Source organism: Microcaecilia unicolor, chromosome 6, assembly GCF_901765095.1.
Source record: "Microcaecilia unicolor chromosome 6, aMicUni1.1, whole genome shotgun sequence".
Classification (NCBI taxonomy): Eukaryota; Metazoa; Chordata; class Amphibia; order Gymnophiona; family Siphonopidae; genus Microcaecilia; species Microcaecilia unicolor.
Window position 1 is genome coordinate 327,332,444 of NC_044036.1, and position 25,222 is coordinate 327,357,665.

The 25,222-nt window shown below is 44.6% G+C and overlaps 1 protein-coding gene across 2 annotated transcripts; it reads left to right on the top strand.

Moving 5' to 3' along the window:
• Positions 1 to 251: 251 nt before the first annotated feature.
• On the top strand, positions 252 to 25,001 carry RNF135 (ring finger protein 135). Of its 2 annotated transcripts, XM_030208400.1 has the most exons (6): positions 253 to 1,365; positions 2,700 to 2,795; positions 10,691 to 10,921; positions 12,313 to 12,478; positions 18,069 to 18,173; positions 23,747 to 25,001. In XM_030208400.1, exons 1-6 carry the CDS (start codon positions 808 to 810, stop codon positions 24,256 to 24,258), a joined length of 1,668 nt encoding a protein of 555 aa, XP_030064260.1. In that variant the 5' UTR covers positions 253 to 807; the 3' UTR covers positions 24,259 to 25,001. The 2 variants fall into 2 exon arrangements, with proteins under 2 accessions (XP_030064261.1, XP_030064260.1); XM_030208401.1 differs by lacking the exon at positions 2,700 to 2,795 and having other exon boundaries at positions 252 to 1,365.
• Positions 25,002 to 25,222: the final 221 nt, after the last annotated feature.

The window sequence follows — 25,222 nt, forward strand, 5'->3', positions numbered from 1 at the left end:
TCCCTGCTCAAAGAGCTTACAATCTAATAAATAATAAATAAATAAATAATAAATAAAACAGGTATAATCAAATATCCACAAAAAGGTAAGTGCAGGGCACAACATATACATGCAATGGGGGGGTGGGGGGGGGGTGGGGAGTTATCAACGTGGGCTACCATTACCAGGAACAGTAAAATAACTAATCTTAGTAGATCATGACAGTTAATAACTTCCCCCTCTTTTTTTTTTGTTAAATGATTTTTATTTGTCAGAAAACACATAACAAACACTTAGGCAACTGTAAACAGAATCGAATATCCGAAGTTTCAAACAGAAAGCAACAATGTAGAAATCAAACCACTGCTGCATTGTAATAAAAGTAAGCCATTTTGACGTCACTGATGAGGCGCCTTTGTGAAGTCATAATGCTTTATTCCACCAATGCCCAATATCAGTTCTAGTAACCAGAGACAATGCATGAAGATACTGTCAAGATCTCATATTTTACCACCGTGAGAATAACTGTGGTTAACATTAAAACAACTCATCTTAAGAGTAGCCCGGGTCCCTAAGAGCCCCATTTAAACCGAGACGTCTATGTCAGCAGCACCCACAGAGCCGTTTTCTCTGGTTTCCAAAAGGCTGTGCTGGTGTGTTTGTTTTTCTTGTTCCCGGAAAAGGATGCGGATTCCGGAATGACTGCCTGATAAAGGTCAGGTCTAGTGCGATCGCAGAACGTTTCCCGGGAAATCGTGACTCTCGTCGGTGCGCCGCGCTTTCACTTTTGCTTTCGCTCGCAGCCCGGGAGGGGGGTCACGGTCGCAGATGGCGGCCGACGAGGAGATGGTGTCGGTGAGTGCTAAGGACCTGGAGTGCTCCATCTGTTGTAGCTTCTTCAATTCCCCGGTCACCCTGGGCTGCGGACACAACTTCTGCAACTCATGCATCCAGACGTACTGGACCCCCCGGCGCAAGTCCTATAAGTGCCCGCTGTGCCAGAAAAGCTGGCAGACTAAGCCCGAGCTGAACAAGAACACGGGGCTGGCGGCGTTGGTGGAGAAGGTTCGAGGAGTCCGGGCCAGATCGTCGGTTCTCCCTGCTGCCGAACCACCTTGCTGCTCGGGACCCCAGGCCCACGTGCTGTGTCTCACCTGCGCGAGGTCCTACTGTTTAGCCCACGGGCAGCCACACCTAGAGGAGGAGGGGGCATTAGGGACCCACGTGCTGGTGAAGCCCATCAGGGCAACCTGGCCCTGCAGGGATCATGCCCGGGCATTACAGCACTTCTGCCCAACCCATGGGTTCCCTGTGTGCCCCCAATGTGTTGGGCAGCACCCGAACTGCCAAGTGGTCAAGTTACTGCAGGAGTTCCAGCATAGGCAGGTGAGTTCCCCTGGCTGACTCTAGGGTTATGCAGCCCCCCCCCAAAAAAAATGTGCATTGCATTTGCTTTAGTCTTTTATGTGGTTACAGGAGTTTTCGGGGTCCCACCTCCCCCCTCAGTAACATTGGAGATGTTTCAACTGAATGGACATTCGTAGCTGACTCCATTTTTATATAGCCCCCCCCCCCAAGTCAGGCTTTAAAGTTAAAAAACAAACACCCCCCCCCCCCCCCACTTTATAAGGTGATTCATTTGCTTTGTCCATGGCAGCTACCCTTGCTGGCTTCCACCACCCTCTTCCCCCTCCTCAACTGCTACCAACACTACCTTTCCCTCTCTCCCAGTTATCCTCACTCCCTCAGCCTAGGATCACGTATTGGGATGACATGTGTTGGCCTGGAATGGTTGTAAATATAATGCACATTTGGTGTTCTGTATAACGTCAATTTTAAGATTAAGCCTTACTAAAGAAATCTCTTGGCTACCACCTTTCAGAGAAACGGAGGAACACAGAAATAAAGTCAGTTTGCTGTATTTACACAGAAGAGTGTCAGAAAAGATATTCAGTCAGAAATTTCAGGCTGTTTCTTACTTCTGATCAAAGGGCTGCCTCTCCCTGGTTACATGACTCCTCTGTTTTTGTTTCTTGTGTAGAAGTAACTAACTTGTTAACCTCACTCACACACTCAAGGACTGACCGTACTGCAGCGGGACATGTTTATCCACTCCTACCCTAGCTGGGATAATATTTAACCATCTCTCTGACCTCATGTGCAACTTTCTTTAAATTAGTCACCTTACTTTCTGTCTGCCCTATCTGTATGTTGCATCTTTGCTTATATACTACTACTACTTAGCATTTCTATAGCGCTGCCAGGGTTACGCAGCGCTGTACAAGTTTAAACATGGGGAAGGACAGTCCCTGCTCAAGAGAGCTTACAATCTAAAGGTAAAAACTATGTAGTCAGTGTAGGTATCAGGAATGGGGAAGGTGGTTATATCCTACACTGTCAGTTAAAATGTTGTGTTACGTATTGTGTGGACATTGTAAGTAGTATACTATGCCATACTTTATATTGTTATTTGAATATTTTTACTGCTGTAATTGTCTATTGCTCATGTTTGATTTATTCTTACTGTACAGCGCCTTCAATGAATTCCTTAAAAAAAGCAGTAAATAAATCCTAATAAATAAAATAAAAATCTGTGGCAAAAAGCCCCCCCACAGGGCTCGAATCACACACCTATTATGCTAGCTGCAGAAATATGTTAAAAATATTTAGCACAATAAAGACAGTTTTACAGTCAAGGTTTATGTGGTTAATTTTCAAAGGAACACATGAAGATAAAACTGAATGAAGTCTCTGTGGAAATCGGAAGAAAGGAAGGTGCCATCTCCAGATGGAACGAAGACAGCAACCAGATGAATGCAAGTTTTGCCTCTGCATGCTTTTCTCAGGGACTGTGGCATATTTATCCTCATCTCTTTGCATTGCAATTATTTAATCATGATGATCTGATCCGCACTCCTCCCTGTGGGCAAATAACTAAGACTGTTGGCATAATTCTAATCAAGATTGTTTCAATCCACCTCTGAAATATTGCATTACTAGTGAAAAAGGCCCGTTTCTGACACAAATGAAACGGGCGCTAGCAAGGTTTTCCTCGGAGTCTGTATGTTTGAGAGAGTGTATGTGAGAGTGACTGTGTGAGAGAGAGAGACATGAATGTGCGAGTGTGTGTGTGACATAGTGAGAGTGTGTGTGTGTGAGAATGAGTGGGCGTCGGCATCAGGGGCCCCTCCCCCTCCTTCCCCCCTCCCAGTTTGAGGGTTTCCCGCTCTCCCTCAGCCATTCAGGGTCCTTGATCCCCCTCTACCTCCCATGTTCTGGTTCCCTGGGCCCCTCCCTGCCACCCACATTCTGGGTCCCTTCCTCCCCCTCCCCCCATCCATCCCTTCCTTCCACCCCCCTCCCTCTCCTTTTAAAAAGGTTGCTGTGAATCTGGAGCCTTCATCAGACTTCTAGCAGCAAACGGCACAGCAGCTCTGGGAGTGTGCGTTTTTGATCGCTGTAGACAGTCTTCAGCTCGGGTCGTTTAAAATAAAAGTAAAGAAAAGGAAATCTCCCAGCTCCGCAGCTGTGGGGCCGCACGATGGCCGAGAAGCTGCGCCGGGGGGGGGGATCCTCCGGCGCTTGCAAGTTCTGCACCGCCGTGGAAACAGCTGATGTTCCGGTTCTGGCGGTTCTTTCTCCTTCAGCTGGTTCGGTGGAGCCTTCGGGTGCGTCAGCGGCGGTCTGGTCTTTGTGCTGCTCTGATTCGTGTCACGCTGCCGTTTTTGCGGGAACGGTGGCCATTTTGTCAGCCCTTCAAAACGTTTTTTTTAAAATACGTAGGGGTTCACGTTGACTCGCACCGCTGTTCTCTGATTGGACACAGTCATTGATGATGCTTGCGGGAACAGGAGCATGAATGCTTCAATGTTTTTGTCCACGCTGCCAGCTTCAGAACGTTGCAGGTGGGTTTTATTATATAGGATATATTCTTGAGCAGAGAAAAGAACTGATTTGAGTGCCAAGAGAAGCCTTGTTCCATCCTCTGTGGCACCTCTAATCTCTGTTGGTAACTTCATTTTAACAGTTTGCACCCTCAGAAATTAGTTGAATTTTGTGAATATGTTTTTTTTCAGGTAGTGAATTTGAAATACCTCTTTAGTAAAACTTACATCTGAATGAAAAGAAAAGTTGTTTCTGGTCCACCCAGAAGTTTAAATCTTTTAGCATTTCTCCTGTACAGTGGTCAGAGGTTTGGGATAGAGTGGTACAGCTGTTGCATCCTTAGGCCAGGAGTCTTCAAACTTTTCAGGAGGGAAAGGGAAATGGGACTTGATATACCGCCTTTCTGAGGTTTTTGCAACTACATTCAAAGCGGTTTACATATATTCAGGTACTTATTTTGTACCAGGGGCAATGGAGGGTTAAGTGACTTGCCCAGAGTCACAAGGAGCTGCAGTGGGAATCGAACTCAGTTCGCCAGGATCAAAGTCCACTGTACTAACCACTAGGCTACTCCTCCACTAGCAACATTCCATGTAGAAGCCTGCCCTTGCAGATTGGCAATGCGGCCGCGCAGGCTTCTGTTTCTGTGAGTCTGTCAGACTCACAGAAACAGAAGCCTGCGCGGCCGCATTGCTGACCTGCAAGCACAGGCTTCTACATGGAATGTTGCTAGTGGAATAGCAACATTCCATGTAGAATCTCAAATACTAGCAACATTCCATATAGAATCTCAAATAGGGAAAGGGAACTGGGACTTGATATACCGCCTTTCTGAGGTTTTTGCAACTACATTCAAAGCGGTTTACATATATTCAGGTACTTATTTTGTACCAGGGGCAATGGAGGTTAAAGTGACTTGCCCAGAGTCAGAAGGAGCTGCAGTGGGAATCAAACTCAGTTCCCCAGGATCAAAGTCCGCTGCACTAACCACTGGGCTACTCCTCCACTAGCAACATTCCAGGAAGAAGCCTGCCCTTGCAGATCAGCAATGCGGCCGCGCAGGCTTCTGTCAGACTCACAGAAACAGAAGCTTGCGCGGCTGCATTGCTGATCTGCAAGGGCAGGCTTCTACCTGGAATGTTGCTAGTGGAATAGCAACATTCCATGTCGAATCTCAAATAGTAGCAACAGAATCTCAATAGTAGCAACATTCCATCTGGAATCTCAAATAGGGAAATGGGACTTGATCTACCACCTTTCTGAGGTTTTTGCAACTACATTCAAAGCGGTTTACATATATTCAGGTACTTACTTTGTACCTGGGGCAATGGAGGGTTAAGTGACTTGCCCAGAGTCACAAGGAGCTGCAGTGGGAATTGAACTCAGTTCCCCAGGATCAAAGTCCACTGCACTAACCACTAGGCTACTCCTCCACTAGCAACATTCCATCTAGAAGCCTGCCCTTGCAGATCAGCAATGCGGCCGTGCAGGCTTCTGTTTCTGCGAGTCTGACGTCCTGCTAGTGGAATAGCAACATTCCATGTAGAATCTCAAACAGTAGCAACAGAATCTCAAATAGTAGCAACATTCCATGTAGAATCTCAAATAGGGAAATGGGGCTTGATATACCGCCTTTCTGAGGTTTTTGCAACTACATTCAAAGCAGTTTACATATATTCAGGTACTTATTTTGTACCAGGGGCAATGGAGGGTTAAGTGACTTGCCCAGAGTCACAAGGAGCTGCAGTGGGAATCAAACTCAGTTCCTCAAGATCAAAGTCCACTGCACTAACCACTAGGCTACAGGAAAACGTCCTTTGTAGGCTGGATTTAGATGTGGGAAGGCCGAAAACTGAGTTTTGTGAGCCAGTTCTAGCCCATGGGATGTAGTTTGGGGACACTGCACAAAAAAAGAACTGTGAAACAGAATCGGTTCGCCAATCATAGAGTTTCACAAAACAAGCCAAGATCTAAAGCTAATTATAATGGTACCTTAAAGCTTCTCGTTTATTATCACAAATAAGAGGGAAAAAGCTTCGACTCAAAAACCCCTCTAAAGAATCCAAAACATTTAATAAAGCTCTTAAAATTCTTCAGCTCGGCAATAAAGTATTTTAAAACTTATCTCAGTCAGATGACTGCTGAAGAGGTCCTGCCAGTGGTTGGCCAGCGCGTTTCGCCCAACAGCTTCATCAGGGAAGACAGACCAAAAAATAAATACGCAGTATTGAAGCTGTTGAGCGAAACACGCTGGCCGCCGTTGGCAGGACCTCTTCAGCAATCGTCTGACTGAGATAAGTTGTGAAATACTTTATTGCTGAACTGAAGAATTTTGAGACCTTTTATTAAATGTTTTGGCCTCTTTAGAGAGTTTTTTGAGCTGATGAGGTAACTGCCCTTTCTAGGCTTGAGATTGAATGTATCATCTCAGAGGGGTCTCTGAGGCTTTTTTGTGATGATAAATGAGAAACTTTAAGGTAGCCCTCCACACTCTGGAATGCATTACCTGAAAGGCTCTGCTTAACACAAGACTATCTACTTCAGGAAGCAGGTGAAAGCTTGGCTCTTCAACCAAGCCTTTAATGGAAGAAGTAACTAACTTGTTAGATCCTCAGGAGCTTAGCCTAGAATGGGTGGCAGAGCTGGTGGTTGGGAGGCGGGGCTAGTGCTGGGCAGACTTATACGGTCTGTGCCAGGGCTGGTGGTTGGGAGGCGGGACTAGTGCTGGGCAGACTTATACGGTCTGTGCCGGGGCTGGTGGTTGGGCGGCGGGGATAGTGCTGGGCAGACTTATACGGTCTGTGCCAGAGCTGGAGGCGGGACTGGTAGTTGGGAGGCGAGGATAGTGCTGGGCAGATACAGTCTGTGCCAGAGCTGCTGGTGGGAGGCGGGGATAGGGCTGGCCAGACTTATACGGTCTGTGCCCTGAAGAGGACAGTACAAATAAAAAAGTAGCACATATAAATTTATCTTCTTGGGCAGACTGGATGGACCGTGCAGGTCTTTTTCTGCCGTCATCTACTATGTTTACTATGTTAGTCTCACTCACACACACAAGGAGTGGCACGGGCTGCACATACTGCAGCAAGACATGTTTATCCACTCCTACCCTAGCTGAGATAATATTTAACCATCTCTCTGACCTCATGTGCAACTTTCTTCAAATCAGTCACCTTACTTTCAAATTCTTCCTACTTTCTTACCCATCTATATGTTACAACTTTGCCTTACCCTTCACTATCAATTATAATGTTCTATTACGTATTGTGTTGACATTGCAAGTAGTATACCATCTCTATAACGTTATACCAAGAGCAACTCAAATGTTCTCACAGCGTGTGGTTGCCTTAATGTTTAAACTTCAATTAATTGGACCTCAATGCATCCACCCTTGGCATTTCACCTTCAGGTGAATGAGCCCTTTTATTACAAAAGAACGCCAACGTTGTAGATGGAACTAATCCTATCACTGGTCCTTTTTTTCTTTTTTATTTATCTAGACTGATAGATAAGATTTATTTATTTATTTATTGCATTTGTATCCCACATTTTCCCACCTTTTTGCAGGCTCAATGTGGCTTACATGGTACCGTAATCGGCGTTAACCGATTTCGGTATGAACAAATACAAGTTGCGAATAATATCAAGGTGATATTATGGTAGAGTGAGATACATGTATGGTAAAGACAATTGGGGAGAACTTAGAGAGGGAAAGGAAGAGTTAGGATATGTCCGTTACGATCTTTGGTTAAGTTGTGTCGCAGATGTCCAGGTTTTTTATGTTGGGTCGGTGGGGTATGCCCTTCTGAACACTTCTGTTTTTACTGCTTTCCGGAAATTGATGTGGTCGAGTGTGCTTTTTACTACTTTTGGTAGTGCGTTCCAGAATTGTGCACTCAGGTAGGAAAAGCTGGAAGCATAGGTGGATTTGTATTTGAGTCCTTTGCTGCTTGGGTAATGGAGGTTTAGGTATGATCTTGCTGATTTTATGGTGTTTCTGGTTGGCAGGTCGATGAGGTCTGTCATGTATCCCGGTGCCTCACCGTAGATGATTTTGTGAACTGTCGTGCAGATTTTGAACGTGATACGTTCCTTAATTGGAAGCCAGTGCAGTTTTTCTCGAGTGGTTTGGTGCTGTCAAAACGTGTTTTTTTCCATATATAAGCCGTGCTTATATATTAGATTAATTACCTGAAGATACAGAACCCAGATACCCGTGCAAAAAACTCTCTGTTAGAGGATTTCCAATGGTTTTTCTCTTTATCAGTCTCTGTGCAAATAATCACTCACTGTGAGAACAAAACAGGTTAATGTTTATGAACTCTTATCTTAAACTGTTCTTCAAATACTCTAACAATAAACACTTTCCTGAGGATCCCAGTACTTCAACTGACCACAGTGGAGCAGTTTAAGATAAGAGTTCATAAACATTAACCTGTTTTGTTCTCACAGTGAGTGATCAGTAGTGGTTAGAGTGGTGGACTTTGGTCCTGGGGAACTGAGGAACTGAGTTTGATTCCCACTTCAGGCACCGGCAGCTCCTTGTGACTCTGGGAAGTCACTTAACCCTCCATTGCCCCATGTAAGCCGCATTGAGCCTGCCATGAGTGGGAAAAAAATGTAACAAAAATAAAATAGATACTATTGGAGATTCTACATGGAATGTTGCTACTATTGGACATTCTACATGGAATGTTGCTATTCCACTAGCAACATTCCATGTAGAAGGCTGCGCAGGCTTCTGTTTCTCTGAGTCTGACGTCCTGCACGTATGTGCAGGACGTCAGACTCACAGAAGCAGAAGCCTGCGCGGCCACATTGGTGATCTGCAAGGGCCGACTTCTACATGGAATGTTGCTGGTGGAATAGCAACATTCCATGTAGAATCTCAAATAGTAGCAGCAGTGGAGGAGGAGTGGCCTAGCGGTTAGGGTGGTGGACTTTGGTCCTGAGGAACTGAGTTGGATTCCCACTTCAGGCACAGGCAGCTCCTTGTGACTCTGGGCAAGTCACTAAACCCTCCATTGCCCCTTGTAAGCCGCATTGAGCCTGCCATGAGTGGGAAAGCGCAGGGTACAAATGTAACAAAAATAAAATAGATACTATTGGAGATTCTACATGGAATGTTGCTACTATTGGAGATTCTACATGGAATGTTGCTATTCCACTAGCAACATTCCATGTAGAAGGCTGCGCAGGCTTCTGTATCTGTGAGTCTGACTTCCTGCACGTACGTGCAGGACGTCAGACTCACAGAAGCAGAAGCCTGCGCGGCCACATTGGTGATCTGCAAGGGCTGACTTCTACATGGAATGTTGCTGGTGGAATAGCAACATTCCATGTAGAATCTCAAATAGTAGCAGCAGTGCAGGAGGAGTGGCCTAGCGGTTAGGGTGGTGGACTTTGGTCCTGAGGAACTGAGTTGGATTCCCACTTCAGGCACAGGCAGCTCCTTGTGACTCTGGGCAAGTCACTTAACCCTCCATTGCTCCTTGTAAGCCGCATTGAGCCTGCCATGAGTGGGAAAGCACAGGGTACAAATGTAACAAAAATAAAATAGATACTATTGGAGATTCTACATGGAATGTTGCTACTATTGGAGATTCTACATGGAATGTTGCTATTCCACTAGCAACATTCCATGCAGAAGCCTGCGCGGCCACATTGGTGATCTGCAAGGGCCGACTTCTACATGGAATGTTGCTAGTGGAATAGCAACATTCCATGTAGAATCTCAAATAGTAGCAACAGTGGAGGAGTGGCCTAGTGGTTAGGGTGGTGGACTTTGGTCCTGAGGAACTGAGTTCAATTCCCACTTCAGGCACAGGCAGCTCCTTGTGACTCTGGGCAAGTCACTTAACCCTCCATTGCCCCTTGTAAGCCGCATTGAGCCTGCCATGAGTGGGAAAGCGCAGGGTACAAATAAAAAGAAAAAAAAGGACCAGTGATAGGATTAGCTCCATCTACAACATTGGCGTTCTTTTGTAATAAAAGGGCTCATTCACCTGAAGGTGAAATGCCTAAGGCAACCACATGCTGTGAGAACAACATTTGAGTTGCATTCGGTATAACGTTATAGAGATAGATTTGGAACCAAGAGACCCCATGAACAAAATAAAGAAGTAGTATACCGTGCCATATTTTGTATTGTTACTTGAATATTTTTGCTGCTGTAATTGCCTGTTGCTCATGTTTGATCTATTCTTACTGTACACCGCCTTGAGTGAATTCCTTCAAAAAGGCAGTAAATAAATCCTAATAAATAAATAAGGTACCACTATAATTAGCTTTAGATCGTGGCTTGTTTTGTGAAACTCTTCGATTGATGATGTAGTTTGGGGGGACCCCTGCTGCAGGACAAATCACTCCTTTCGGTACCCTTCTCCACCACCGCTAACTCCAGACTCCGCCCCTTCTGCCTAGCATCACCTTATGCCTGGAACAGACTTCCTGAACCCATAAGCCATGCGCCCTCCCTGCCCATTTTCAAGTCCTTACTCAAGGCCCATCTCTTCTCCCTTGCTTTTGGCGCCTAACCACCTTCCCCATTCATGATACCTACACTGACTACATAGTTTGCTACCTTTAGATTTTAAGCTCTCTTGAGCAGGGACTGTCCTTCCCCATGTTTAAACTTGTACAGCGCTGCGTAACCCTGGCAGCGCTATAGAAATGCTAAGTAGTAGTAGTAGTAGTTGTTGCACGTAGCAGCTGTTCAAAGATCAGACAATATGTAAATGTTGAGCACCTGACTGTGAATTCGCTTTTCATTTTTTTTTTAATGAGTGAAACCAGTGTAAAGTGAATGGGAACCGTTTTCTTACAGAGCTCGCTTTCCGAAACGAAAGCTTTGCTGACTGAAAGCTTTCAAGACATGAAAAAGTACCTTGAAGAACTGGAGTGTGCCGCGATAAGGAAAGTTGAAGAGGAAAGAGAAAGAGGGCAACGAGAGTTTGAAGTCCTCATAAGCACTCTAACTGTGGAAATAGACAAACTAAAAGATTTTAGAGCCGAGAGGCAACATTTGCTGCAAGATGACTGGTTGGAACTACTAAAGGTAGGAGTTTTAAATCGATGTGATAAAAAGATGTCAAGCCTGCATTAAATAATTCTTGTCCTGTGTTTCTCATACAGTATCAATAGAAATCAAACAAAATAAAACATGGAAAAGAAAATAAGATGATACCTTTTTTATTGGACATAACTTAATACATTTCTTGATTAGCTTTCGAAGGTTGCCCTTCTTCCTCAGATCGGAAATAAGCAAATGTGCTAGCTGACAGTGTATATAAGTGAAAACATTCAAGCATTACTATGACATTCTGACAGGGTGGGAGGATGGGGGTGGGTAGGAGGTATGCATGGGGACATCAAAGCATATCATTGATATTCTAACAGGGTGGGTGTGGATAGGTGAGGGGAGGGTGATCAACAGAGACATACAGCTTTATGGTTTATAATGGGCTAGGAACCCCAGATCCTTGTTAAGTCCTTTCTGTTGGGTGTTAAAATATTCAATCATCCTGACTTCAAAGGTCTTACGTTCTTGTATGGTTTTAAAGTTACCTTTGAGGATTCTCACTGTGAAATCACTGGCACAGTGTCCTGGTCCTGTAAAATGTTGACCAACAGGCGTGGGAACCCTGCTGGCACCAGTATTGTTCATATGATGTCTATGTAAATTGAATCTTGTCTTAAGCATCTGGCCTGTTTCTCCAATATAGCATCCTTCGTTACATTTTTTACACTGAATGATATATACCACATTGGAAGATGACCCCAAAGTCATCCACAAAGCAAAGATATTCAACATAAAGGGATCTTTCACTTGCTCATCTTCCAATGTGGTATATATCATTCAGTGTAAAAAATGTAACGAAGGATGCTATATTGGAGAAACAGGCCAGACGCTTAAGACAAGATTCAATTTACATAGACGTCATATGAACAATACTGGTGCCAGCAGGGTTCCCACGCCCAGACATACACATCATAAGCCATGCTCTGCATGCTTTCCCCTCTTCAAGACAAGAGGGGAAAGCATGCAGGGCATGGCTTATGATGTGATGGAAGGCCTTATATTGACTCTACTTTAAGTCAATAAAATTGGTCATATGAAAATACTGAGAAATGTTATTAGCTGTCTTGGCTTGTCAGGTGGAACACATTTTACCTGTTTGTATGGTTCTTTGCAAACTTAAACAAGGTAGGATGTGAAAACCAGGCTTACATATAGATAGGCAAACCCTTTTCAACTTTAGGCCTAACTTATACTGGATTGAAGTCATCTTCCAGATCTGTGCCCCCCTCCCTCCCCCACCTTAGTTTGTATCAAAATGGTGGCATTTTGTGGAAGTTATTTTGCCGAAGGGTGGATAGATGATGAGTTGAACCAACAGCTGTTAAAAATCCAGTGCACTAGTGTAACCTCTCCCTTGTTTTATTCAGGGTCAACCACAGGATGAAGAAAGCTGTGTGATGTCCCCTTCCAAACCAGAGAACCTTGTCTTCCATAGTAAAGGTGTGAAATCTCTTGTCAGTGCTGTTGAAAAATTGAAGCAAGGCCTGCTGGAAAATTCAGTATTAGAAGAATTCCCTTTGCAAGAGAAACAAGGTTAGTGGTAGGAGTTAAGCTTCTACAACTGTGAAATCAACTCTGGCTTTATTAATAACTGTAACATAACACTGGAATCCAGGCTGGTAGACTACAGGTTTAAATAGAAATGGCATGTTTCATTGCAGAACAACTAAATAATCTCTCTTGTAATGCACTGCAAAGTACTTCAAACAATACTAAATTCCTATGGAGTGCAAGGTCTTAAAGAGAGAGGGGAAAAAAAGCCTCTGTGCTGAGGCTCCACCCAATAATATAGTTCCTGGGATAAGGAGGAAACTCTGCATAAAAACCCTTATCTCAATTATTTTCTTGCTAAAAACTCCAGAGACATTCGCACAAGTAGAATTTCAGTTGCAAGCATCCACATAGAAGTCTCATTTGCCTTACAGAAGGGCCATTCTGGGTTCTGTATCTTCAGGTAATTAATCCAATAGATAGACAGACAACTTAAGTAGTTAAGCATTCAACAGAATCTCCCACTGGGTTCAGCGCACCCAGTTCAACAGCTCTCAAATTGCCAGGATCCCAGCAAATCCCTTTGTAATCCCTGAGGACCAATCCAGCTGTTCAGAAATGGACTTCCCGGTTTTATTTCAGACCTGCTGCAAACCCCTTACTCAGCATCAGTTTAGTGCAACCCAGTGGCTCAAGGGCTGAGCTCCAGGCTCCTGCCCCAGCCATCCCCCAGTTCAAGGCTGGCCAGCAATTTCTGTTGCCCTTATGGCCAGTTTACTTTACTGTAGAACTTCAGGATATCATCTGGATAACCACAGTTTACAACTTTTGTACACATCCATGGTGTATTACTTTCTTTATTTGGGGTTCTGTTGCATTTATTTCATGGTAGGGCAGCTCTGTGACCATGTATGTCTCTTTCTAATACTTTGGGTTTTTAGATGCAGAATACATCTCCTTTAAGGTAATACAATCAGTGTTCTGACTCAGCAGCCTTCAGGTGAGGAAAGTTAACTGCAAGGAAATGAAAAGTTCTAGATATCAGGTTGGCGGAAAAGCATTCACTCAGCGCCTCAAAGAATCATCCGAAATCTAAAAAAGTGATCTGTCACTGATAACAGAGCAAATATTGTAAGAGCTACAGGTCACAGTACCTTCCTTTAGAACAACCTGCAGGTCGCAACTGTACATACTGAATTTTATTCCTGGCTTTACTCTGCAGTATGTAGTTTTTGTCTTCTGCTAATGCAAACATGTATTTATTTATTTACAAGCAAAAAAAAAGCCCGTTTCTCCAAAAATGAAATGGGCCCTAGGAAGGCTCTCGTGTAAGCAATGTCTCGTCTTTCCCCTGCCCTCCCCTCCATGTCCAGCGATTCTCCCTTCCCCTCCATGTCCAGTGACTCGCCCACCCCCACCTGCCACCCTTTTAAGCACCCGAGTTACAGTTCAACCCCAGCCTTCACCCGCCCTCTTCTCCCACAACAGCCCTCCTTCCATTTTACCTGAAGTCGCAGTGGCGTCAGTGAAATCGGCAAGCTCGACTCAGCACACCTCCAGCCTTCCCTTTCCTTCTCTCTCAGTATCCTGCCCTCCTCTGATGTAATTTCCTCTTTCTGTGAGGGGAGGGAAGGGAAGGCTGGAGGCGAGCCAATTATGTATACATCATTTGCATACGGTTACGAAGCCAGCCAGCCATCCAAGGACGCAGATTAATGAATTATTATATAGGAGATTGGCATTTATTAACCGCCTTCATAAAGAGGTGAATCTGAGGCAGTGTACAGCACGTACAGTTTTTCATAAAACTTACAATTTTGTTAACAGCATGACAATAGTACACATCTTTAATTGTACACATCTCCTCCTACTCATACTCAGAATTGTTTTCATAATATCTGCTTGTTTTGTTCATAATTTTTTTTTTTATTAATTTTATATACTTATTACAGAAATTATCATACTGCAAAAGTGTAATACAGCCATTAAATGATAATACAGGAAAATTATAATTGTCCAAAACGTCCTAATATAGTCAAAGTTTGGCTTCCTTAGACCTCAATAATAGGGGGATAGGAATTAGTGAAGATAACACAATCATAATATGTAAATAAAAATTAATATGGTTCCGTCAGTCCCATATATATCTCAACTCTATCGTTGTTTATTGTCTAGGAAGGTCTGAAGCTGATCAGGCATATAATATATATATTTAACTTGATTTAACCTGATGACACATTTACAGGGATAAGCCAGAAGGAAAGAACCTCCCAATTCCAAAACTTTTGACCTCATAGAGAGAAACTTTTTACGTTTTTCTTGAGTAAACTTAGTCACATCCGGATAAAGCCAGATCTTCTGGCCAACAAACACACGGTTAGTTGATTTAAAGTAAAGACGCATTACTGCATTTAAATCCTGTTGAAGTACAAAAGAAATTATCAATGTCCCTCTTTCAGATGGTTCTTCAATTGTTTGCTCCAAAATGGCTGTGACATTTTGTAGATCTATTGAATTCTCTGTCCCAACCTTTTTCATCGTACTTGGTATGTAATAAATCTTGTTCAAAGGAGAAAATACTTCTTGGGGAAAATTTAAGTTTTCTTTTAAGTATCTCTGGAACATATCGTTTGGGGGTACTCCCAATATTCTAGGAAAATTCAATATTCGGAGATTTAATCTCCTATTAAAGTTCTCTACTTGTTCCAATTTTCTTCTAATTTCCATATTATCTTTTATCACAGCCATTTTAAAATCATCAGTTTGCTTTGTCTCTCTCTGTAAGGCATCAATCTTAGAAGAAAAATCTTGTTTTGCCATATCTAAAGAGTTTTTCACTTCCTGCACATTCAAGCTCAGAGTCTTTACCTCGTCCGAAGATTGTCTCAGGGTTTTTTCTATTTCCAGTAACTTCAGCCAGATCTTACCCAGGCTCACCTCCGTCTCTCCTGCAGCTGGTGATGTCCTTACAGAGTTGGACTCCCCTCTGAGCTCCTCGGGATCACCCTTTCCGGGTTCCGAGAGAAACCCCGTCCTACTCAAGGCAGTTGCAGGGCAAGGAGGCGTTGTAGAGAAAGGCGGGGAGAGAGATATTTCTGTTTCCTGCGGGGGGATCGCTTCACCGGTCCCTATATCTGCTTGTTTTAAACTTCTACTATGATACTTAAGGTCTCTATGTAACACCAAGTGTCTATTTTCTAATCTATATACCACCAAGAACAATACATTGTAAGCCACATTGAGCCTGCAAAAAGGTGGGAAAATGTGGGATACAAATGCAATAAATAAATAAATAAATAGTAAAAATGATCAAATATAAACATAAATACAATAAATGAAGTAAACTTGAGAACAGCAAATTAAAATTTAATAATAAGACTACCATATCAGAAATATATACATTTACCATCGCTGAAATTCAAATAACAGAGATATACCCCCCCCCCCCTTTTTACTAAGCTGCATGGCAATGCCAACACAGCCCATTCAAAGTGAATGGGTTGTGTCGGCATTAGCGCAGCTTAGTAAACGGGGGATAATGTGATGTCAGCATAATAGAAACATGACGGCAGATAAAGGCCGTATGACCCATCCAGTCTGCCCATCCTTTGTAACCCCTAAGTCTTCCTTTTCCTAAGCGATCCCACATGCTTATCCCATGCCTTTTAAAATTCTGACACAGTCCTCGACTCCACAACCTCCACCGGGAAGCCGTTCACTAATGAAACACCTAATAAGCACACATTAGAATATTCCAATAACATAGATATGACGCTAATGCTTTTCTACAATACAGCTTGCCATGATGCTGAGGGTGAGGGGCCAAGTGCAGATATTTAGATGGGGACAAGATGGGTGATACGGAGTCAGTTGGGATAAATAGATGGGTGGCTAAACTCTAGGCAAGTTCTTTGTACAGTTAAACAAGATATAAGGAACTGGTCTAAGTTACAGTATTTATTGCAAGCTAGTCCAGGTGCAGAGTGAGTGTATAGTCAGTCACGCTACTTATTAAAGGCTTGGAAGAAAAGCCAAGCTTTCGTCTGCTTCCTGAAGTAGTTCAAGTTAGATGTAGCCCCTCTGGTAGTAAGTTGGGGGCTACTCCTGAGAAGGCTTGCTGGTGAGTATCAAATCGTACAATTTATTGTGATGCTCCTTGAGAGGATCTTAGAGGTCTCAAAGGTGTGTAAAGGGCTAACTTACCCCCCTGTTTACTAAGCCACGTGCTAATGCCGACACAGCCCATGCGGCTTAGTAAACGGGGTTATTCTTTCCACATAACATATAACATAGTAAATGACGGCAGATAAAAACCCGTACGGTCCATCCAGTCTGCCCAACAAGATAAACTCATTTTACATGGTATGTGATACTTTATATGTATACCCGAGTTTGATTTGTCCGTGCCATTCTCAGGGCACAGACCTTTGAAGTCTGCCCAGCACTGTTCTTGTACTAAAGGTTCTGAAGCTAAAATCGAAGCCCCTTAAAATTTACACTCAAGCCCATCCCTATCTATTCAGTCACAATCAGGGCACAGACCATAGAAGTCCACCCAGCACTGTTCTTGTACTAAAAGCTCTGAAGCTAATGTTGAAGCCCCTTAATATTTACACTCAAGCCCATCCATATCTATGGACGTAGACCGTAGAAGTCTGCCCAGCACCGGTTTTGCTTCCCAATTACCGGCGTCACCACCCACTCCACTAAGATTCCGTGGATCCATTCCTTTGTGTTTATCCCAGGCATGTTTGAATTCTATTACCGTTTTCATCTCCACTACCTCCCGCAGGAGGGCATTCCACGTATCCACCACCTTCTCTGTGAAAAAAATACTTCCTGACATTACTCCTGAGTCTGCCCCCCTTCAGCCTCAATTCATGTCTGTAGTCGCAATGTTAAAAAGTTGTATGGCCTTGTAAGAGATACTAATTACAGGATATTGAAGAGAAGCATGTCAAATGTCAGTTTTTGAGTAGCTTGGCTGATGTGTTCCTTCAAAGGCTGACTTGACCAAATTAGGGGGAGACCCAGTCAATGTATGGAAGCATCTCCTCTCTCTCTCTAGATTAAACTAGATCATTGCCACTGGCAATGATCTAGTTTAATCTAATAGAAAGCTTACCGAGTCGCTGAATCCCTAAAACAGATCCTAAGTGACTTACAGAAAAAGACGCTTGAAACAATATTAAAAATATAATTTATAACCAGAAAACCAGAAAAAGGAGAGGGAGAAAAAAAGGGAAAATCTATGGTCAAACAAATAAAAGTATTTTCAAACTTTTGCGAAATAGCAGATAATTTGGGATCTGTCTAATAAGGCATTGAAAATAGCATTAGCCTGAAAAGTAAACACGATAAGGATTTAAGGCCATAACTCAGGCCCCCTGTTCTAAGGCGCGCTCACGTTTTTAGCACGCGCTAAAATTGTGGGCGCGCTAAACCTAACGTTTAGTGTGCCCACAATTTTAGCGCGCACTAAAAACGTGGGATGCTCCTTAGTAAAAGACGCCCTCGGTACTTTTCACTGTGAAACATTTGCAGATTCATGTTATTTTTCTGGGTTTGACATAGAGGAGTTTTGGTTGCTTTAAATACACTTCCTGACTGGAAGTTTTCTTTTGTCAATTAGACCAACCTGTGGGATCACTTCTACAGCACTGCGTTTCTTCTTCACCCCTGGAAGCCTCAAATAAACCAGTTGCGAAGGGACTGAAGCTGCAGCAATTCTCTCAGTGTAAGTGGATGATGTGGGCATTAAACAGTGACTGGGAGTCCTGAGGGGTGAGAAAGGGTTTCCTTTAGCTTCCTGCAATAATAAAAGTCATCATGCATCTCATGCCTTGTGCATAGGGGGGGGAGCGCTTGAGATGAAAGAACAACGAATGGAGTTAAACCAGTGTTTCCCAAACCTGGTCCTGGGGGCACCCCAGCCAGTCAGGTTTTCAGGATATCCACAATAAATATTCCTGAGAGAGATTTGCATGCAATGTGTCCACTGCGTGCAAATCTCTCTCATGAATATTCATTGTGGATATCCTTAAAACCTGACTAGCTGGGGTCAGGGCTGCCGAGAGGGGGGGACAGGGGGGACAAAATTCCCAGGGCCCGGGCCTCCAAGGGGGCCCGGCGCTGCAGTCCCACCCGCCACAGGGCCCCTTCCACCTGAACCCCCGCCAGCAGAAGTGCTGTGTTCTGTTCTGACTCCGGCGTGCGCGGTCCACACAGAAGCGCTCCTCTCAGCTGATCTTCACTGTACTCTGCAGGGCTTCTGTGCGTCTTGACGTGCAGGACGTCAGACGCACAGAAGCCCTGCAGAGTACAGCAAAGATCAGTTGAGAGGAGCGCGTCTGTATGGGCCGCTCACGCCGGAGTCAGAAGACAGCACTTCTGCTGGCGGGGGTTTGGGTGGAAGGGGCCCGGTCCAGTGGTGGAGGCGGGTGGGACTGTGGCGCCGGGCCCCCCTCAGGGGGGGCCACGACAACCTGGTGTGTGGCAGTGGGGGCGGGGCCCAGGGGGCGGGGCTGGGGGCCTGGGAGCGGCCTTGTACCGGGCCCGGCCCAGTCTCTCGGCGGCCCTGGCTGGGGTGCCTCCAGGACCAGTTTTGGGAACCACTTGTTCTTCTGGTACTTTGTGGTACAATCCTTTTTGTACTTTAAACTAGTAATAATAACCTCATGTGCACCAATCTTTAAATTAGTCACCTTATTTTCTAACTCCTCTTACTCTTTTATCTATCTATATTTTAACCATCTCTCTGACCTCTTGTGCAACTTTCTTTAAATTATTCACCTTATTCTCTAACCTATCTATATGTTCCACCTTTGCTTATATCCTTCACTGTCAGTTAAAATGTTCTATTACATATTGTGTCGACATTGTAAGTAGTATTTTATTTATTTTATTTGTTACATTTGTATCCCACATTTTCCCACCTTTTTGCAGGCTCAATGTGGCTTACATAATACCATTAGGTGATCGCCATATACTATGCCAGACTTTGTATTGTTATTTGAATATTTTTACTGCTGTCATTGTTTATTGCTCATGTTTGATTTATTCTTACTGTACACCAGTGGCGTTCCTAGGGGCGCTGACACCCAGGGCGGATCGCCGATGCGCCCCACCCCCCGGGTGCAGCGCCCTCCCCCCCCCCGGTGAAAAGACCCCCCCCCCCCCCCCCGAGGTCGTGTTTTGGGAAATGGAGCTTCTTATATGGCCTTACCCTGCACATTCACATAATGCCTGATACCATTGGGGTCAGAGTCTTACTCTTACCTACCTGCAGGATGTCGCTGGAAAGGGCACAGCTCCGGGAAAGAGCGGTGGGAAATCCCCGGCCCCATCGGGAACTCTTTCCAGCTCTCCTCAGGTGCCCCTCTGTGCCCTGAGCTGCAGCTGCTGCTGTACTTCGCCATGCCTACCGCTAGGAAGCTGTCTGGGCTTCTGGTTTTCCTCCATCCCTGCCATTTTCAGGATTCCCCTCGCAAGACACTCGTGTTTTCAGATCTTTGATCAAAGAGCTCCCTTCCCCCGCCCCCTGCAAACTTGGGTCCGCCACAGCACCCTGGTGGATCCCGATCGGCTGAGGAGTCCCGGGGCGGCCGTGTGGAGCGGATCCACCTTTGTGTCTCCGGTGGGTAAAAAGTTGCTTCGATTTCGCGCCACTTTCTCCGGGTGCACTCCGGTCAGCGTCCTTCGTTTCCATGCTCCCTCTGCCCTGGAACAGAAACCTGTTCCGGGGCAGAGGGTGCATGGAAACGAAGGACGCTGACCGGCGCGCGGCACCCCCCCAGCGGTGTTCACCCGGGGTGGATCGCCACCACCGCCCCCTCCTTGGTACGCCACTGCTGTACACCGCCTTGAGTGAATTCCTTCAAAAAGGCAGTAAATAAATCCTAATAAATAAACAATAATAATACTCATTGTCCTAATACTGGATAAACACAGTGCTTAGTAATCAGAACTACAGTCTAACTGGATATCTGAGGCATTGGGAGATGATGTTACCTTCCCCAAAGTCACAAGGAATGTTAATGGCAAAAGCCTGTCTTTGCCTCTTGAAATTTTTTATTAATTTATAATGATACAGGGATATGAAATGGAAAATACAAGGAATAATCAAATAGTCATATCAAAGAATATCAATATATAAGTAACAGAGGAAGGAAAGGTAGGGAGGTAAAGGAGGGGGAGGTTAGGGGAAAGCAAGTTATAAATATATTCAAAACAGAACCTGCAATTTACACTCAAATACTATGGAGAACTCTTGTTTAAAGAAAGATAAGTTTTTAAAGGCAACCACACTTTGTCAAAATATAAGGAATTTCTAATGTTGATGGCTAAAGATAATTCAAAGTTCTGTATTTGTAAAACAGACTGCCACCAAAAGTGAGAATTGGAAGTGGAGGAGTGGCCTAGTGGTTAGAGTGGTGGACTTTGGTCCTGGGGAACTGGGTTTGATTCCCACTTCAGGCACAGGCAGCTCCTTGTGACTCTGGGCAAGTCACTTAACCCTCCATTGCCCCATGTAAGCCGCATTGAGCCTGCCATGAGTGGGAAAGTGCAGGGTACAAATGTAACAAAAATAAAATAGATACTATTGGAGATTCTACATGGAATGTTGCTACTATTGGAGGTTCTACATGGAATGTTGCTATTCCACTAGCAACATTCCATGTAGAAGGCTGCGCAGGCTTCTGTTTCTTTGAGTCTGACGTCCTGCACGTAAGTGCAGGATGTCAGACTCACAGAAGCAGAAGCCTGCGCGGCCACATTGGTGATCTGCAAGGGCCGACTTCTACATGGAATGTTGCTAGTGGAACAGCAACATTCCATGTAGAATCTCAAATAGTAGCAACAGTGGAGGAGTGGCCTAGTGGTTAGGGTGGTGGACTTTGGTCCTGGGGAGCTGAGTTGGATTCCCACTTCAGGCACAGGCAGCTCCTTGTGACTCTGGGCAAGTCACTTAACCCTCCATTGCCCCAGGTACAAATAATTACCTAAGCCGCATTGAGCCTGCCATGAGTGGGAAAGCGCGGGGTACAAAAAAAAAATAAAGAAAGGAATTATCCTTCCAATTCACTAAAACCATTTTTAAGCTTATAGCAATTAACATATCATACAGTTTGAAGGAATATTTGTCTAAAACACTTTCAATAACAAGCAAACCAAATATGATTTTAATGATTGAAAGCACTTCAGACAAATGAAAAATATCAGAAATCACACGCCAAATATTATTCCAAAATTTGAAGGTTTTAGAACAATCAAAAAGAATATGGTTGAAGGTTCCTACAGCTGATTTACAAGACCAACACAAGTTAGTATCCAAAAGGCCAGCAATTTTCATTTTATGAGGAGCCCATAACGACCTGTGATGAAGAAAGAAGAGAGATTGCAAATAATTTACAGATGCTATAGGTCTACTGATTCTGGTCCAGAACGAACTCCACTGCTGATCTGTCAAGTGGCATTTCAGCTCAGATTTCCATATGGATCGTAGACTAGCTTTTCCACTGTAAGAGTGAAGTAATCATGAACTTGTAGAATTTAGAGGCAACATGACCTTTTGATGTGATTGAAGAAACAAAATCAAAAAGAGAAGGAACAGCCAGTCGTAGAGATGATAAATAAGTCTGGATGGAGTCAAAACAATGCGTCAACTGAATCCAACTGAAATATTGGGTAGGATGCAGATTGAACTGAGTTTGAAGTGCTGAGAACGGTTTTAATTTGTTATTTGAAAAAATATCTTCAGCAGTCCAAATGTTACTGTGAAACCATTCTTTCCATTGGAGAGGATGATTTTTTATGCGAATATTAGGGTTATACCATGAGGATGACGTCAATGAAGTGTCAGATGGAATGAGCGTAAGATTATCTAGTTTTAATAAAGATGAAAATGCAGCGGAAATCAAGGGGTCTTGTTTTAATTTGTCCATGAAAGTTAAAGGTAGATATGAGTTAAGGTGTAAGGGAAACCACTTATTTTTTTCAATTTGCAACCATGAAGGGGAATAGGCCAGATCACTTACTAACCACTTGGAGGCTTGCTGTAATATGAAGGCTCTATGATAAGTGAGAAAATCTGGGAATAAAACCCCCAAATTCTCCTTAGTGGATTTAAGAGCAGCAAGTGCAATTTTGGGAGTTTTCCCAGACCACAAGAACTTAAAATTTTGTCAATGCTTTTATAAAAGCAAGGGGGAAATAAGATAGGTAACATACTTAAAATCAGGGGCGTAGTCAGACTTCGGCGGGAGGGTGGTCCGGAGCCCGAGGTGAGGGGGCACATTTTAGCCTCCCCCCCTCCCGGCGCTGCTGACCCCCCCCCTGATGACGACCCTCTTGACCCCACCTCCCGCCGTCGCCTACCTTTTCTGGCGGGGGACCTCAACCCCCGCCAGCCAGGGTCCTCTTCTTGCAAAAGGCTTCCTTCTGTTTCTGACGTCCTGCATGTTGTACGTGCAGGACGTCAGCCTCACAGAACGAAGCCTTGCAATCTGCAAGGCTTTGTTCTATGAGTCTGACGTCCTGCACGTTGTACGTGCAGGACGTCAGAAACAGAAGGAAGCCTTTTGCGAGAAGAAGAGGACCTCGGCTGGCGGGGGTTGGGGTCCCCGGCCAGCAAAGGTAGGCGACGGCGGGTTGGTGGTGGTGGTGGTGGTGGGGGGGTCGAGAGGGTCATCGGCGGGGGATCCAGGGCCAAATCTACGGGGACCCAGGCCCCCTGGCGCCACGTAGCTACGCCACTGCTTAAAATGAACGTGATTTTTGGGGAGATCATTTTTATTGACTCCAGCCGACCCCACCAGGACAGGTAAAGAGGAGACCAAGTTTTAAGAAGGGCCTGAACCAAGCCCAGAAATTTTTTTTTTTTGCTTTGAACCCTGGATTCCTAACCCACTAGGTCTGCTGCAAACCTCGTCTGAGTTCCTCTCAATTCAGTCTCAGATCAGTAATAAATTTATTCCACAGTGACAGGGGAGTAGTTTATAAAGATTGTTTTTACAGGTAAACAAAACCGATGAGAACATTCCTACTTCTTTAACTTGTGCTAATGTTTTGTCACATTTCCGTGGTGTCCTTTCTGTGTTTCTGTACACAGGTCCTAAACCAACAGAAACATTATTACAACTGGCCCTCACCCTTGGGAAGATCCTAGTTGGAATTGAAACTTCTGATTATGTACAAATGTTAGCTTTTCAGAGGACTTTCTCTCCAGCACTCATAACAGACATTCCTGTCCTCTGCTGCTTCTTTTGTATTACACAATATTATTGTGCCTTTATTTTTAAACATTTATAGGGGCTGCCCATGTGACTTTTGACCCGGAAACCATCAGCTTTTACCACAGCCTTTCAGCTGAGAAGAAGTGTCTCAGTGTGGAGAAGGTTAAGCAACTTTACCCACCAACTCCCAGAAGATTCTCCAACAGTCAGGCCCTGTGCAGCCAGAGCTTCGATTCTGGACGCCATTACTGGGAGGTCAGCACGAAGGACAGCGAGGGATGGGCCATAGGAGTGGCCGAGGGGAGGATTGGCAAATATGATCGTCTGGGGAGAAATGACTTTTCCTGGTGTGTAGAATGGCGCAATAAGCAGTTACAGGCTTGGTATCAGAACATTAGCACCTGCCTAACCCAGACAAAGCCTCAGACTGTGGGGCTCTTGCTGGACTGCGAGAGCAGGGTCCTGTCATTTTACTCTGCAGATGATGATGTGCTGTTACATACCTATGAGAGCAATTTTCAGGGTTCAGTTTTTCCTGCATTCTGGTTGAATGGCTTAGGGAAAGGAGAACATTTAACTCTCATGTGAAAAGGGAGCAAGCTTGAGAGCTGCTTGCGAGCAGAATCCAGACCACAGGTGGAGCACGAAGGAGACCAAGGCTAGCGGACATTTTTTTTCGTTTGTTCTTGTTGTAATGTGGAGCCTTTGGGGAAAAAAAAAGAAGCCAACCAGTTCTAGTGGTTCAGTGTTTGTACAATAAATATGAATTTTAGTGAGAACAGGAGGCGAAGTGACTTTAACTAAAGTCTCATGTCTCCTGTTTGGACTGGGTTTTTAGTGTGCATCATTTTTGCCCCAGAGAATGGATTTAGACTGGTAGTGCACCATAGTAATTAAGAGCACAGACCTAGAAATCCAGTTATCCTGTTTGAGCTCCCCGTCTGTCCTTTTTGTAGTTCAAATGGGCTTACCATGAGGCGTCCCGCGGTAAGATTCAAAATGTGTGTGCACTAAACAACATTTAAAATCTTTTCACTGACGGGGCATGTCTGCGGGTGGAGAGTGGCTGCATCTGTGCTAATCAGCATGTTGGCATTGCCGTACACTGATTAGCTCATGAGCCCTTACCCCACACGCTAATGCCGAAAATTGAAAAGTGACCGTTTTACTGCAGCACTAAAAATGGCCTCATTGCTCTGGAAAGATCCATGTAAGGGCACTTTAAGATCACTTATTAGCACTGCTTTTTAAATGGGTCCCTATGTGACGTCTTCAAACTGAGGGACCCTTTTACAGAGCGCGGTAAGCCCAACGTGGGCTTACCGCTCTTTCGGGACTGCCGCCGGCCCAACGCGGCTGCCGGCGGTAGTCCCGCCACAAGTGCATGCCATTTCCGAGAGAAAAAAGAAAACCCCTGGAAATGGCTTGCACGGTGGTAACCTGGCGGTAATCAGGCATTGCCGCGTGCTACCCAGTTACCGCTGGGTTAGCGCAGGAGCCCTTATCGCCACCTCAGTGGGTGGCGGTAAGGGCTCCCCATCGCGTGGCCATG

Coding starts and splice junctions, on each gene's coding strand:
- RNF135 (XM_030208400.1), top strand. CDS start 808: ATGGCGGCCGACGAGGAGATGGTGTCGGTGAGTGCTAAGGACCTGGAG. Junction 2,796..10,690: donor AAGACAGCAACCAGATGAAT/GCAAGTTTTGCC, acceptor GTTTTCTTACAG/AGCTCGCTTTCCGAAACGAA. Junction 18,174..23,746: donor GCTGCAGCAATTCTCTCAGT/GTAAGTGGATGA, acceptor AAACATTTATAG/GGGCTGCCCATGTGACTTTT.